A 17145-nucleotide genomic window follows, 5' to 3' on the forward strand; every position below is an offset into this window, starting at 1 on the left:
CTCAGATACCAGCTTGTTAATTCTCTGATAATAAGCACATTTATTGAGGCTGTCTGCAAGCAATTCAGAAAGTGGTTAACTCATCCCTGCTCTTTCACTCAATCAGGATTTGTTTTGATGTTCAAGAACAGTCCGTGCTAAATGAATGTGCTCTTGTGATTAATACAGATTAGGTTTTTTTATAGAACCTCTGAGGAGAAATATTTCTGACAATAGCTGTCATGCTATTGTCAAGCAACTTAACCTCCACAGCATTAGGTTACTATGCCCTGAACTACAGGGAAGATTTAGCTTAGCTTTAACTACATCAGACAGACTGGCACTAGATTTGACATCCCAGCTGAAGAGCCAGAGTCCACTAATTTGTGCAACATTACATCCAAGGGATTTTCTATGTACCAGAAGCCAATTTTGAAATACAGCAGTATCATTTACATCCCAAAAAAGTAAGTGCTAAAGAAGCTTCACAGCAAGCATAATTTATGATTTAACAATTCTTTGCATATAAAATCTTAATTAAGATGTTTTGAGAGTCAGGAATGTCTCTGTAAGAGGCATTTGTCATTGACAGCTTCTTTTTACTATCCCATCATAGATATCATGCTGTAGGTACTCACAGAGTTTTTATTAAACAAAATTACTACCCTACCAGGCAAACCAAGCTGGTTTAAATAGTTGCTATAAAAATGTGCACTCACCACCTTTTTAGTTATACTGCATATTTGCAGACATCCCCAACTGATAGTAAATAACTGAACTTGGAAATACTGTTGAATTACAGAAAAAAAAATAGAGACCTTGCTTCTCTAATGAGGAACCTGACAACCTAAGCATATGTGGACTGCAAAATGTTATTATTATATAATGTTAAAGCATGTCTTTTAAAAGCATATGTAAACTGAGTACATATTTTTCTTTTTTTCTTTAATAGATGCTTGTTACTTTATAAGTATACAAAAATAAGGAGGTAAAAAATAAACTTAGGAAAAATAGCACTTTTGATCGCATTACAGTAACTTGATATAGGAGAGGGTGAATGACTGTTTAAACAGAACAGTACAGAGCGTATCTCATACCAGTGATGTGCTGGCTGTTAGAAATAAAGATATTGCTTTCAGCTCCTTGTAGAACAGGCCAAATCACTGTCATTGATGTAAAATGACATTAAATTCGCTGAAGTTAAAAAGAATACAGAATACTTGCAAATATATGCAAAAGAGCAGATTTATAGAAACGTAACTGATGTGGCCCATTATGCTAAAAAATTATCCTAAGCAGTAAATATAGAAGAATGAGCTTTTAATTGTCCAAGACAGCTGAACTTCTGATTAGGGCTAGAAGTAATTATTTACTAGTGCACATACATTTTTTCATTTTTGTAATTACAAAATTTTTGCAGTATTAGAGTAGGAAAGTCCATTCTCCACACTAATAGTAAACATCAAAGAATTAGGAATATCTTTTAAGAGCACACTCATAATATGTCAATTTTAAGAACTTGCGTCCTGAAGGTTTACAAACTGTGTGATAAACAAGGGGCTAAATGAAGGGACAGTAGCATAATCCTCTCTAAATGGGCTTCGACAATGCTGTTAATGCTGCTTTTGTGGCATTAACATGTTTCAGTACTTAAGATGAGATCACTCCAAAGCCAAACCTGTGTGCAGAGACCATCTCCAGGTCAGGGACATGACGATATTCTGCAGTCACACTTATTCCACTGCCTCATGTACTATTGCTATTGTCTGATGAATGGCAACCTGCTATTTTTAGGGAATTAAAAATAAGGGGGTAAACATATTCTACTATACTGTGTTAAAAATATAGTTTTATTCTAGCAAGTAAGTACACTAAGATTCAAAAACCTTTGTTACCAAGAACACACAGCACAAGACAGAATGAATTTTGGGTCAAGGATACAGCATAAAGCCCCTTTATTACTGAAGAGCTCTACTTCAGTAGTCAACTCTACTTTAGTCTCCATTCACTATAGAAAGGACTCAAATCTTAATGTTGTAGCAGAAAAATAACATAATAAATTCAAGGGTATTAAAGGTTTGTATTATGGTGAGAATCAAATGTTTGTATTACAGAAAGTACTAAATCTATCCTGCAGCATTAAGAATGGTGGCTGGAGAAAACTCAAAAAGGTCAAGAAAATAAGTCCTAAAATTATTTTTCAATCTTAAACTATCCTGATCTGTTGTTTTCAAACCTGTCATCTTGTAGGATATGTTTTCATTATTTAATATATACAGGTCTAATCGCAGGCCTGATGAGAAAGTGACAACAATCTGCTTTAAAACAAATCCTGATCATAACCCTCCATCTACCCTTTTTTACTTTTTTTGTTCCATTCATTCTCTGCCTCACCATCCTTCTACCCTTTTACATAGTAGAATCACAGATATCAAGATTAAATATATTTTAGCATGTCAAGGAAAATTTCCATTCTTTTTGCACAGCATTTGAGTGAGACATTTAACAAAAGAGCCAAAGGAAAACAAAAGCCCTAAACAGAATTAAATCTCTTCCTGTAATTATTATACACAAATCACAAAAGAATCTATATGAAAGAATTAAACTGAAGGCATGGATTTTGATCATGTAATGTTTACCCCAGATTAATAGAACTCAAATCCCGAGATTTTCATCCTAATCTTTAATAAGAGTTAATACTGATGAGGATACATTAAAAATAATCTTCTGTATCCAAGCTGTCTTCATTTGTAAACAACATCAGAACAATCAAGAGAACAGTCATTTTAGAAGTAATACAAGTTTAAAATGGTTCTGAAATTAAGCGCCTAGCAAGAGACATATACCAATTCATTTATCTGAATACATATTATTCAAAACAGTATGCAGAATTTTATCTGACTCTGAAATAACAGGGCATCTGAACAGTTGCCCTTATTCAATATAGTTTCACCTTTCCCGAGTAATACCACCTTCCATAAAGGCTTTCAAAAGAAGAGTAAAACCATCCTTACAGTGACAATAAGCAACATAGACTCTTTTAATCCAGTAATGTAAAAGTCAGAGGAAACAACAGACAACCACTATCTGTCCATCAAACATTTCTGATAAAAATTTCTGTTATATTCTGTACAGATGTGCCAGTTCTTTTCTGTGCAGAAAACCACAGTTTCAGGACTTAAATGATCTTAAGACTCTCATAGAATTGTAACTGTAGGATATGATCAAATTAGTATGTATGCAGAGCCTTCTTTTAGCTCTATAAGATTTCATTTCTTTTCTTTTCAATTATGTTTGTTTCTTTGCCTCTCTTTTCATTCTAAAAGCCTCTTCTTCTCATTCTAAATGCCTGATGAGTCTCTGCCCAATCTAGAGAAAGTATCCACAACCAAGGAGATTGGGCTAATGGGATCTAATTCCTTTTTTGGCTACACAGGTGTACAACTGTGAAGTGAATGGTTTCATAATATCTGGAACAAGAAGAACCAAGTACTCAAGCTTGCAAACACTGGAAAAAAAAAAATACACATTTCTTTTGTGTTCCAGGCAGAGAGAGCACAGATTATACAATTTTAATATCAGAATCTGCACCACTTGCTTTTTTAGAAGAACTTGCATCATATTCCAGGCACAGTTATACTTCTAGCTGTCTTTTATGCATACATAAAATTATTGTCATACACTTTTCAGTCTCATTGGTCCCAAGCAAAGTAGTAATAAGAGAGAGAACCAACCCACAGACTGATCTCTCCCCAGAGATCATCCACTTTTTTCTCTGCAAAAGCTGGAGTCTGAGACTGGAGACAGACTGCTACTAGGTACTTGGACATCGCCTTTTATGTGAGGCCAAAATACCTCTATGTTGCCACATCTATGTGCTTTTTTTTTATTGAGGAACACAAGTGATATCAAGCATAATGGTTAAGGCACAACACAAGGCTGTTTCTGGGAACAGCTAGATCTGTTGGTTGTTTTTTAAATAAACAGGAATATTTAAGTTATGCCATGACTCTCCACACTTTGCTCTGGTTAACACTGCCTTTGCTATATTAATATCAATAAATTAATGTTTTGACGCTCAGGACACCACACCTGAGAGTACAGAAGCCTCTAACAGCAACATAGTTAAAGGCAGAGATAACAGAAAAGCAGATCTGAGTAAACCCATCAAAATCAAGATTCACAACATCTATAAACATTTGTGACAAGCATGCAAGAAGTTAAATGCTTGTCTCAAGCTTTGTAGCTCAAGCCATTGTCTTGGGGTTAAATAAAAACATCTATTAATTTCACTGAGGGTTACCCTACACCTATAAAACATTTTATATGACAGGCTCAGAAACAGTTGTCTTGTAATCATCAGTTAGCTCAGAACAATGGTCTATATTCTGAATTTCCTACAAAGACTATTCTGTATTCCTGCTCTTTGATAAGCCTGTGATTTTTCCACATAAAAAATACCACCTCTCAGTTTATTTTCATTGCTTTTTCTAACAATTCTTTTTAAAAAAGCACAAGCTACATATATATATTTAACTGTCCTGTTTACTCAATTTGCCATCAATTCTGTGACTAGTCACACTGTGGCATTACATCTTGAACAGCATTAGCACTAATACAAAAGTTCTATATGGCCACAGATTACTTATAATCCAAATTGATTTCAGCTGTATTAAATGGTTTACTCATCATTCTGGATTAGCATCCTCTGTGTCTGGGGAAGGGTGTAAAAGAAATGAAATATAATTTCACTTTCTACCCAAAAAAATAACAATTTCTAGACTTTTAAAGAGAAAATGTTTAATAACTAAATCATTCTTAGATACAGTTTTAAAATCAAATGCTGAAATCTTTACTGTCTGAAGTCAAAATTCTCAACAATTCTTACCGATGATCAAACTTGTAGCCCTCAAATTGCTCAGGAAATTAACTAAACTTACCTAAAAGGGGGTGGGTAGGTGTGTGTGCGTAAATGATAGTCCAGTGCTTCATATCTACATACATCTTTAATTCTTAAGGCATATCAAGAAGAACATGTGGAAGAGGGCATACTTCTATATGCTGATAAGAAAGCTTATGGATTTCTCAAAACTCTTCCCTTCAGACTTCATGGTCCACTGACCACTGTGTCAGCTGAAATATCTGGATTTGTGAACCAGCAGAGAAATAAAGAAAATTAGAGCATTCCCATCTCCCACCTGAAGACATGAAAGATTATTCAAAATTATCTCCTGCCCAGCTTTTGTATGCTGAAACATTGCTAATTATTAAACAGAATGTACGTGCACCAAATGGTTTAAGGCACAGATTTCACTGCTTTCTCACTGATGTGAATTTTTGACAAACTACCACAGTTCCAGCACACGCACATTTTATTAGGAAGTAGAATTGAAATTATCACTTGAAAACAGATAAACTGTAATGCCCAACTGTTCGTATATGTGAATAAATGTCATTGCAATTATATTATCTTCAGTCCTGTGCCATGAAAGCGAGCTCTACATTACACACACACATCACAGAAGATCCTGTCTGCCAAACATCTGCTCCAGGAGCTCTCTGTGCTCCTAACTTTATCACTAGTGTCTGCCACTGCTGTAGCCCTTCATTCAACATGAACCACATCCTGGGAAACTCTGCTAAAGATAACATGCGAAGAAGCGCACAAAACTGGAAGTCATATCAGGAGAACTTGTTTCATCAGTATTATATGTATCAAAGTAGCAAGTCAGACTTACTGTATAGCCTTCAATCTTACTATGTTTGCCACAGATTGTTAGTCTGAGTTCTCTGACTATTTCATGAAATAAAACCATTAAATATTGTGTAGCAGCGTTCGGAAGTGAGGAACCCCTACCACTTTACAGAACAATACATTATGTGCTGGAAGGAAATGAGTGAGCAAAATACATAGTCTACACGCCATGTGTGCAGTAAACATGCATCGCAGCAATGGACCATTAGTCACCAGTCTGTTTATTTGAAAGTGATCCGAGCTTCTTGAATTTCACTTGAACTAGTACTAGAGGAATGCTTTATTCTAATTCAGTACATTATCATAGTAATAAACTAATTCTGTTATTATGTGTATGTTATGATTGAAGCTCATGATACTGAAGTCAACATAAAATGAACCCAAATTGAGAGAAAATACTTTAGTATTAATTATCTGCTGAAGACTACCAAACAAATTTGAAATTGCAGTTGCTAAATCCAATGATTTCATAATGTTCCTTGACTAAGGAGATGAATGAAATTCTACAGCTATTTCCTGAAATTTTTGAAGTCAAATACCATTATGCAGTCAAAAGACTTGCCCCTTTGATAATGCAGTTCCAAATTATCAAGTCAGTCAAATAAGTGATAAATTTCTACATACTCACAATGGCCTTATTAAAACATGATGCTTACATAGAAAGAAAGGACTGCAAAACATCTCATCCAAGCCTCCTATCACAAGCAGCTATGTTATATAACTCATTCATAAAAGGACCAGAACATTAAACAACCTTGAAGTAGTTAGTTTGGCCCCTGACATGCTCTTCTTACCAACCTAGCTCTGTATTTCAGGATGGATTTACTATTTAGTTAGGTCAACATTATTGTTCCAACACTAGAAAGTGTTATCTTGATCAAGAGATACATTCCCTATGTATATCCCAAATAAAACTTTTTGACTTAAGAGAAGATGACCACCTAGTTTCACTGCATCTTCCTCCTATTAGCCTGCAGGAATCATACTAGTTTATAGAGAATGAGTTAGCTTTGACAGAATTGTTTATTAATTTCCAGTCATAATATGTGTTCAGATGCATTAAGTACAATAACTTTGCATAAGTTCTTGAGAGCAAAATGGGTCTTGCAGAGCTTTCACAGGAGATGCTTTGGTAGCAGTCCCACTTGGCTTTCAGAATGAATCTGTAGGCATCAGAATGAGACAACTTCTAAAGGGAGCACACATAAGGCAACAATTACTGATGGTCAATAAACAGAAAACCTAACAATGCCATTTCAATGCAAATACTTCTCAAACTGGAATGCAATTTAATCACAGTATTGACATTTAAATGGACATAAGACACAACCCAGTGAAGGTAAATGGGAATGTTTGTGCCAGTCACCTTTTATCAGCTATTATCTCTTTCTTTGCCAATTTTCTTGTATGCAGTAAAGGAAAAGTCTTCCCATATTAATAATGAAATCTGTTATTCCATCAACATAAGAATGAAAAAAGGAATGGAAGATGAGTAGTACACTTTGAACCCAGCCAATATGGCTTTAGCTGCTTTACTGTAAGTTACTTCTTACTCAATACTTCCTGTAACCAATTCCTGCTCTGTAGCCAGCACTACCTGTATTTCATCATAATCTCATAAGAATGAGCTACTAAAGGTCACGAGTCAAGAAATGTTGGACCATCACTAGCAGAAAGCTGATAAGAGATTCCAAAGGATGCAAGTATAATATGGAAATATGAGCTCAGGCCCCGAAAGCTGGTCTACCTTGACAATACTGTTTCCAGTTCAGGGCGTATAGCTTGTTCACATTTCTCCACACCACAGTCAACTGAGCACTGCCTAAAGGAATTATGTTCCCATTTACCTTAGATCTATACCTCCGTTGTTAAGCTCATAATAAAAAACTACCAAGAGCTTTGATGAAACAGAATTTTCTGTTTAAATATCCAACTTGCATTGGTTCATAAACTGCCTCGCCATATGGCTTCTCATTATTTTTAATGATACATAAGATGCAAGATACACTGCCACTAGAAAATGGTAGAAAAGCATAGATGATGAAAAGACATATGGCAAAAAACATGAACTGAAAAGCCTGAGAAGGGAAAAATACAAAGTAATAAACACAGATCCTATGTGAAATCAAGAGCTCACAGTTGTACTGTGGACACTAGAACTCTCATGGTATCACTGCATAGCTGTGTGTGCTCATTTTGAGAGGTAAAATTGTTAGCACTGCATAATTTTAAACAGCAAAGACAAGTTTGTTCCTTCATTTTTATTTTTAAATTGCACAAAACACAGAGATTTGTGGTGCATAAAGCCATTTTGAATAGGCTGCTTAATTGGTACTGTAAGTCTAACATATCAGCTGCCTGCGGATCTGGACAGCAGCCAAGCATCCCAAGTTCAAAACATACAGTAGCTCTATCTGTTCTTTCTCCTAACATAGAAGGACTACAGCTACTATAATCTTTCAAAGTTTACTTTATAAAACCCCTCTCCAGCCTATTAAAGCTATTAAAAGAGCAGACCAGTACTTCAAGATATTCTGGACTGAAAAGTACTTGGGTTTTTTTGTTGTTTTGTTTTTAAACACACTTCAATTCAGTAGCCCAATGTGAAAAGTTCAGGATAGCTGGTCACTTTTTTAGCATTATATTCATAAATACAGCAAGTTGTTATTCTGTTTCTCCTCAGCTAGAAAGCAGAGGTGCCACATGAAATCAGTAAACATCATACATGTACTAGTGTTGTCTGCATATCACTTTTTTCTATGAAATTTCTTTACAAGGGAAGCTCTCTTAAAACTGTTTTACTAAAGCTTAAATTTAAACATGCCCATGTTGAGATGATTTCCAATAGCTCAGTGAATAGCGATGCATTGTGGTGTGTCAAGTAAAGCTGAAACAGCTTAGCAAGACCTTTGGAAAGTAAATGGAACAGCACAGGTTTATATAAAGGCAGAATTTCTTTCTCCATGTATACATATTTAAAAAAAAAAAGAATAAAAGAATCTGATCACTCAATTTCCTTCTGTTCACCTTCTCACAAGAATAAGTGGTATAAATATTCCTGAAAGGTGAATTTGCAACTCAAGTACCTTAATTAGAAGTTCATTTTTGACAAATATTTATGTTATATCTTTAGATAGATGATAAAGAACTTCTGTAATTAATAATTACAATTTAAATACAAAAAGTTGAATATTTACAAAGCACTGGACATTGGCTTTTCATATACAAGAACAAATTTGCAAATAACTAATGAAGAAAAGAATTAGAGAATTATATAGTATGTCACCAAGCAGTAATGTTTCAAGTATGACCATGTATTAATTCTGATACACCCATCATGACTTAATGTGATCTGTTGGTCCCATGTATTTAAAGAAGAAAAGCTTTATCATACATGTGCACTGTTACAAAGGTATATGCATCACTGATTTAAAAAAAAAACAAACAAACAAAAAACTCCCAAACCCCCAAAAAAACCCTGTCCTAGAAATTTACATTAATATGCTCTTACAGTAGCTTAATTAAATACTCACTTTTAAGTACCACATCTAAATAGTATGACTTGTACAAAATTCAATTTGAAACTATTCAGAAACACCAGCTGCAAAAAACCAGAGTATTTCCTTACAAAATCCTGCCAAATCAGCATACTCCTTTGGAAATGTCTATTATTATCCATTATCTGATCCCAAAGGATAAACCTAGCGAAACCATTATTAAGTTTTGAACCCAATTCTATTATAAATATTTAGCATCGTGGGAATACTCTGAACTCTACTCCTTATTTTGCTCTAGAGACATCACCTAACAGAACTGTTCCATTTTAAGTGTATCAAATAAAGAAATACTGGCATGTTTCTCAGTTTCTCTTAAGCAATATGTTCCATGAAAACAAATAATATATTTTTCCTTCATCAGTTCGTCTTGATTTGTACATAGGTTGTCACGCTCTGCATCACATTTGTTTCCACCTATATATTACAGACAAATAGGGAATGTTAATTTACTAAATTATTAAACTGGTTCTTACATGAGAAAATAACTTACCTTTCAAATCTGCACTATCAACAAACTTCATTTTAAAGACCTAGCAAGTGTAAAATTAGCTGTTACAGAATTACAGGGTTTGAGCAATAAGCTACTGTAACAGATAAATACATAGAGCAAGCCAAAACGCTAAGAAACAACGCTTAATATTGAAGGAGGCCAAGTAAATGGCACTTTTTTTTAAAAAAAAAGAATCATCATCCTTCAATGGTTATTGTAATAAATGTGCTAGAGATTATAATTTCAGCTGCAGTTCACAATGGTAACAAGGTTGTCCTGGTCATAGAAAAACTGTTTTTATCCCTCTTAACTCTTCTGCCTAATCACTTCATAGGCAAGCACTGAATATATAGCATTCACTACACTGAATACAGAGACCAAAAATTTCAAGCTTACATACCTTACCTTGGAAAACAAAATCCATTTCTAGTCACCAGAATAAAAGCCTGGATTTTCCAATGACTTGGTCACCTGTGTGCTTCTCTGACAATTTAAGCTATTTCACTGCAGTGCCTTTCTCTTTGCTATCCAGGGAAGTGCCTATGAACTTCTAGCTTCAGAATAATGTTTTTCATACCATAGGCTGAGCATCCAGAAGTAAATCAGCCCAACTTACACATAGTCTTTTAGAAAAGCTAAAAGAAAGACCTAATAAAAACAGTAATATCAAACCAGTTGCTTTGACTAGCAAACATACAAAGTCTGCTCATAAAAAAATAGCACAGAGGCATCATCAGGTTACTATTCTACATTGTGCTATAGCCACTTTAAACTGATGAGACAGATTTTATATATGGTATCAACCACTCCCAGGGTTTTGCAGAGTTATGTTTATGAAAGGTTAACAGCAGGCACTAATACGAGTATCATGACTCTTTTCAGGCAGTAGGTGAAACCTTGAAGAAAAAGTGGCTCTGTCTTCAAAAAAGTGACCTGACCTTTGCTTTGGTGGGTTTTTACTCTGCAAGAAATAAAAAGCACTGCATGCTTTCCAATGCATCCTTTCTAGCCGATAAACTATTTTGTTCTAGCACTCAGCACAAAAGGACTACATTTTATAAAGATCAAATAGCATGTTATTAGTGCTAGCTAACGATAGCTCCATGCGTCATACTAGAAACAAGCTTCATAGACCTGGAATATGTCATATGAATCATGAACAGAGTAATATGTAATTGGTCAAGAACCTTTGATATGCTTACCAATTAGAAGTAATTCTCATTGAATTAAATATATTTAATTTTACAATGACTTTGCAGTTCTTTGGATATCAAAGGCATCACAAATCCAGCATGCTTATCATTTATGACACTTCTGCTCTGAGAATTTCTTGCAGCATGCAAAGAACTCTCTGTAGGGTAACTGTGATGTGTTGCACAAGCAAGCTAACCTTAGACTGACCTGACGATTAATAAAATCTGTTCAAAGACCGCAATAGTATGTAATTTTTTTACCTCCAATCGATGAAATGTTTCTCAAACAACCTGTAGTTCAGTATAAGCAATAGTGGGTTTTTACTGGACACAGAATACAGTACTAGTGAAATTCTAGTATATGATGTGGTAAAGAACCCCTTCTGTTAATAGACTTTTAAGTATTTAAAAATATTTAAATCTAGTGTAAAATACTGCTTTTATGGAGCCAGATCCTGCAGTCTTCGCCCAGCTAAGACTTCCACAGAAATCACTGGGACCTTTTAAAATATAATAGTAAGGACATGCCCAGGGTCACTAGCATAACACAGTTCTGCTGCTATGCTTTATGTGTACGCTCAGACTTTCTCTGTCACTTGCAAGACTACGAGAGATCAAAATACAGAAATCCATGTGAATTCAATAAATACCCTTTTTAAGTAAAGAGTGTGGTTTCAAAGAAAGTATTGCACATGGTTTTAGTGCAATTTTTTGTTTGACTAAAATATTAAATTATGTTAGAATATTCTAACTTTGTCTTGATTATTTACAATATATTCAGCTAATTTTAAGAAAAGTGAAGTTTTAAAAAAATCCTTACAGTAAGTTCAACAACAATGACCATTTTGAGGAGAACTGTGGCAATACCTACGATAGCAGAATTTGGCTCCATATATTGTTTGCAAAAACTGTTTATATGATGTAAATTGCTTTTTAAAATGTTACTAGAGCTATAAACACTGCAGGCCCAGCCCTACAGTTTATGCATTCAAATTTCAGGGGGAGTTTGCCTCAGTGAACTACAAGGAACTGTGCTTCATTTGCAAAATCAGCTTGATGCTATTTTTTAAGCAAAAACCAGGTATTTTGGATATAAACTTTGGGGTAATTAAAATGAAATCAAGGGTCTGATCCCCCAGACCTTACTGCTGTGGAGGTGCTATCCTGCGGAAGGTCCAAATCTTTGTTTCCACTGGAGTATTTCCAGGCAGTCTTGCCCCAGCAAGGCGGCGCCATATTCCTGTTGACTTCATTGGGGCAACTCTAACGAGTCACAAGTCTACAGCTAGACCCCAACCACGTTGTTAACAGGTTCGCAGATAATTTTTGTATTATTATTTTTAAAGGGTGTTTGTGTATTCTACTTTCAACCAAGCTTTGCTTCCAGCCGTAAACGCCGTCAGTTTAATGACTGGATGGTTCTGGGGTGTGTTTTTGGGAGGTGGTTGTTGCCAGGCTCGCTGCTGACTCGCGCCATTGTTGATTTCGCTGTTGTAGGGGAAAGGCTCTAGGGCGGCAGATAAGGCTGTTGCCATGGTGATGAAGGAGATTCCGAGGGAGGAGTCTGCAGAAGAAAAGCCCCTCCTTACTATGACATCACAGGTGGGCGGAGCGCGGGGCCCTGAGGAGGCCACGGACACCGCGCGAGTCATCAGCCAGGCCACGCGGGAGCTGCCCCAGCCCCACGCGATGCCCGGGGGGAGCCGCACCCGGCCCTCAGCTGCCCCTCAGGCCATTTGGTTTTAGGGGTGCTGGCCCAACCCATCTGCCAGGGCTGCTCACACCTACGTCATCGTGTTTCCTCACTGACACCGGGAAAATTAGCGTGGGGTAAATTATGTAATCGCTTGGGGTTTTAGATGCTTTGACATGAAAATTTAAACAAAAATGCATTTATCCCCCAGATAAAGGGATCTGTAGAAAATACAGTATATGCCAGTTACCAGAAAGTTATTTAAAACCAATTTAAAGTTTCAGTTATAATTCATGCTATCAGTATTCATGCCACAAATACTCATTTGCAATGCATATATAAAATATTCATATTCAATGCATATATAAAACAAGAAGCAACCACTTCACAGTAATGTCATTTTCAGTATCTCAGATCCCATCCCTAAGCTCTCACCGGGATTCTACTCCTGGTCCAGGTCAATATGTTATTCTATGCACCTCATGGCTTTCATTTCCACAACTTCAGTCAAAGGAAGGACATAACATCATCACACTAAGCCTTACACCTTGGAGTAGTCATCAAGCCTTAGGTGGTTTCATTAGTTTCTTGAAGAGAGTGACAACGCCACTGTAAAACACAGCACTTCCATCTCGCTACAAGAGTGGATTTTATTGCCTCCTGTCACTCGCACTCATGAATTTGTTCCCCAAGCAAGTACATTTAGTTTACTGTTAATATTTAGTACACACAAGTTGTTCCTACTCATCAGGAGGTTTAATGGAAGTAATCTCACCACATAGTTGTTCTTATGTGAGTGCCTTCAACAGAATCCACAATCCCGTTTTCTTCCTTCATGTTTTAGGATAACAGCTACTGTATTTAAGAATTACACAAGGCTAGCACATACTTCTCTTAGAGCATCACAGATGCGCTGCACTAATACACATTATACAAATATCATCATCTACTGTGGAAATCAGCTCTGGCAAACTCCTCCTCAGCCCCCGTTGAACACCATCGTTTGCTTGTGGTGAACTCTAATGTCTATGAAGTAATTGCACAAAGGAAAAGGATGCTCCCTTTAAGGCATCATTTCTAATTTTCTAAGTGATTAGAATTAGACAATTAGAAACCAACATAAAATGCTGCATCTTCTACCCACCCATCCCCCAAAAAAGTAAATCTTCCACTGGCTTCAACAGGGGCAGGAGTTCAGCCTGGGTTCATTAAGTGTTTGATGCACCATTTGTAGTGGTTGTCTGTCAGTCTACTCAGCAATAGTCTATGATAAATTTATGAGTAAAATGCTTGTGTCTGTTAGTCAGTGTAATTTCTTCCACTAAACACAAATACCTACTTCCCTGCTATGCACCAAAGGGGTGCAGAAGCCAAAAGGAAACAGAATCAAGTGAAAAAGTGAGTATTTTCCATAGCCATCTCTGCATCATGTATGTGTGATGTGCAGTTATACGACCATATTGCATACCTCATCTGTATCCTAATTGTCTGGCTGTAATGTTGTTTTGAGATGCTGTTTCTAGTGTGTCCGTGTAAACCTCTGGTTCAGACCATTCATTCAGAATAACGCACTGCTATTTTGTGATATACATTTGACCATTACCGAAGTGTTTGTCTCTGCTCTTTACATGATGAAACAGATGGATGTGGTTGCTGCTCACAGGGTGAAACACGCAGGTTCCAAACTGGCTGCAAACTTCCCAAACCAGATTAAATTGGGTCATGAGAATAAAGCCTGATCTTTCCAAAGTTATCACCACCACCAAACCCAGTATGGGCACGTGTATATCTCAGGAAGTAATTATTGACATTGGGTATCTCTGCGGCTCCATCCCTACAACTAACTAAGCAAGAAAGCTGCAAGTAGAACACAAGGATGAAGCCCAGATAGAGGAGTACTGACTAAAAGTTTAAAAAAAAATTAAAAAGAGTGTAATCTTCCATTTTCAAAATCCTTGATGAATGGAGGATTAATCATGTCTGACTGTGGAAGCAGACTCCAGAGGAAGCATAAGTGGAATCTAATACACAAAGAAGAGACACAAAATCCTCGTTTTGAGAGAAATAGTTAGTGATAATATACAGAGGCCCCTGAATTTATATTTTAAGAGATGTCTCCTTGCTGTCTTCCTCTGGAAAATGTTAAAAACATATCCAACACAGAGCAAGTCAGATAAATGTTCACATTTTATTGTTATGCTCCTAGCAAAGCCCTGCTTGTAAAATATGACACTTATTTATTGACATAAATACTGTGAATTAAATTTTAATGAAGTTTCCAATTCACAGATTATTTTATATCATCAGATCTAGAGGTAAATCTTCAAATTACAGGAACCAAAAGAGTCCTGCAGACTCCAGTGGGGCTATGCCAATATATGGCAACTGGGAATCTTGACCATCATTCTGGCAGTAATCAGTATACTACAATAAGCAGAGGGGTATTCTTGGTAATTGAATAGGCCTTTCAGTATCTATTTTTTGTGATTCTGTCTCAATTACTTTCAATGAAAGTCACTTTATTGGTGTGAGAAAGCATTTGATAGTCACCAAATCTAATGTTTCAAGCACCAACAGAGTGAGCTTTCAATACTAATGGGATTTTGTAGAACATAACTCTAAACCATGTTGCTGTCTCCCTTTATCCTTTTAAAGATAATTCAGAAATGACTGGAACAAATTAAAAGAGGTGATTTTATATGAATAGAACCTAGAAAAAGTGAAAGTTTGCTGAAGGTTCAAAGATTAACTGGAAGTTAAGCTATGAACCAATATACTTCTAATTGAAGCAGCAAAATAAATGAGAAAAATCGTGCATAAAAGTTTGATTTGAATTAAAAAATTTTTGCTTAACGTTTTCACATCTTCTTTGCATTTGTCAGGAGAAGAAAAGCTCACTTCAGAATTACTTTCTAATGAGAAATTTAAACATAAATATTCCCTGGAGTCAAAGTTTAATTATAGAGTCAGCTATGAAATTCCCAATTTACTACAGGTCAGTGAACTTCAAAGGATTTGATTCAATAAAGTACTTCAATCCACACTTATACTTTAAAATATGATTAACTGCTTTATTGAATAGTAAAAAAAAAAGTGCATGCTTAAATGCCTTGCCAGTCTGATTTTAAACAAACAAATCTCACAGTGTCACAAGAGTTATTTGTCCCAGATTCATCACACCTAATTCAGATTCTTCATTAGAGACAATAAATTGGAAAGCTAGTGATGGTAGGATCCCTATAAAGATAATAGAAAGAAATAAGATCTGCAGGAAGTGACTCATGTCCAAGATGTTCCTATGGCAAATACACTCTCATATTATATGGAACAGAAATGGAAGTCCATGAAAAATTCACCAGTAGGAAAAAGAAATGCAAAGTGTATATTGAAAGCTATCCCCACTTCTCTTTAACTGAAAAATGCTGGAGCTGCCTACTTAGGATTTACATGAACTACACAGACATTGCTCAAGAGTACAGTTTTGATATTGACTGCTTATAATTTAGGAAGTTAACCTGCAGAACATAGGTCTTAGAATTTGAACCGGAAAGGCGACATTTGAAAAGTTGAAATTACATTATAAGAAACATGCTGAAATTCATCCTATCCCATGAAAAAATGCAAGCTACAACACACAAGTTATCAAAAAAAAGATATATGTTTCATGACTACGCCCGAGTTAACTCCACCAGATGCTTAAGACTCTTTTTATAGTCTCTCTATGAGGTATTAGTATTCAGACTAGGAGTACAATTTTTCTTTTTTAAAAGTTAACTTCATTTGCATGACACTAGTTGATCCAAGCACATTTATACTTGCTCAAGGGCTTATGAGTAAAATACTCAAACCCACTGTCTAAATTCCACTGGTTTGGTGTTTGGGTTTTTTAGCATGGTTTTTTTTTGGGGGGGTGGGGGTGGGGGAGGGGGGTGGTTGCTTGGGTTTTGCTTTTCTTTGTTGGTTGGGCTTTTTGTTTTGTTCTGTGTTTTTGAGGGATTTTGGTTGGTTGGGGTTTTTTTTAAACTCTGATAGGAGATCTTTCAAATGCTGCCATTCAATTTTATAAAGGAAACAGAGCAAAGATAGCTAATATTCAGCTAGCTCCCCATGTTAATAGATTTTCTGTTGTGTGTATCAAAGACTCACTACATGAATTTGATTGCATAATCACAGTTTTCCATATAAAAGTTAACAACCCCATTTGAATCAATCATTCATTCTAAGCTTCTTATCATTAGACTTGCACTGACTTACAGTCCACTCCATAAATGTTTACTAAATAACATTACAACAAAATGGCGGGAAATTAAAGTGAATGTAATTACCTTCTATTCTTTTTTATTCCAATCTAAACCAGAGTTAACTCCATTTTAACTAATTGATATACATTAACGTAAAAAAGGCAAAAATCATGCCATTTTTAGATAATGACAATAATTAAGTTTGGACTACAATAATTCACTGTACATTCCAATCTG

At 35.8% G+C, this 17145-nt stretch overlaps 1 protein-coding gene across 7 annotated transcripts in view; it reads left to right on the plus strand.

The window, feature by feature from the left end:
* PEX5L (peroxisomal biogenesis factor 5 like) overlaps window positions 1-17145 on the plus strand; it is a 116953-nt gene that overhangs the window by 58959 nt on the left and 40849 nt on the right. For 2 of the 7 annotated variants that reach the window (XM_074834229.1, XM_074834234.1), the window contains exons 2-4: window positions 10664-10729; window positions 12472-12576; window positions 14027-14065. The exons of 1 other annotated variant lie outside the window; for it this stretch is intronic. In XM_074834229.1, coding sequence (XP_074690330.1) covers window positions 10664-10729; window positions 12472-12576; window positions 14027-14065 — 210 coding nt within the window. The remainder of the gene's footprint in view (window positions 1-10663; window positions 10730-12471; window positions 12577-14026; window positions 14066-17145) is intronic. 4 more of the 7 variants (XM_074834230.1, XM_074834235.1, XM_074834231.1 and 1 more) reach the window with 3 other exon arrangements.

The sequence above is a fragment of the Strix aluco genome, chromosome 9 (assembly GCF_031877795.1).
Source record: "Strix aluco isolate bStrAlu1 chromosome 9, bStrAlu1.hap1, whole genome shotgun sequence".
NCBI classification, from domain to species: domain Eukaryota; kingdom Metazoa; phylum Chordata; class Aves; order Strigiformes; family Strigidae; genus Strix; species Strix aluco.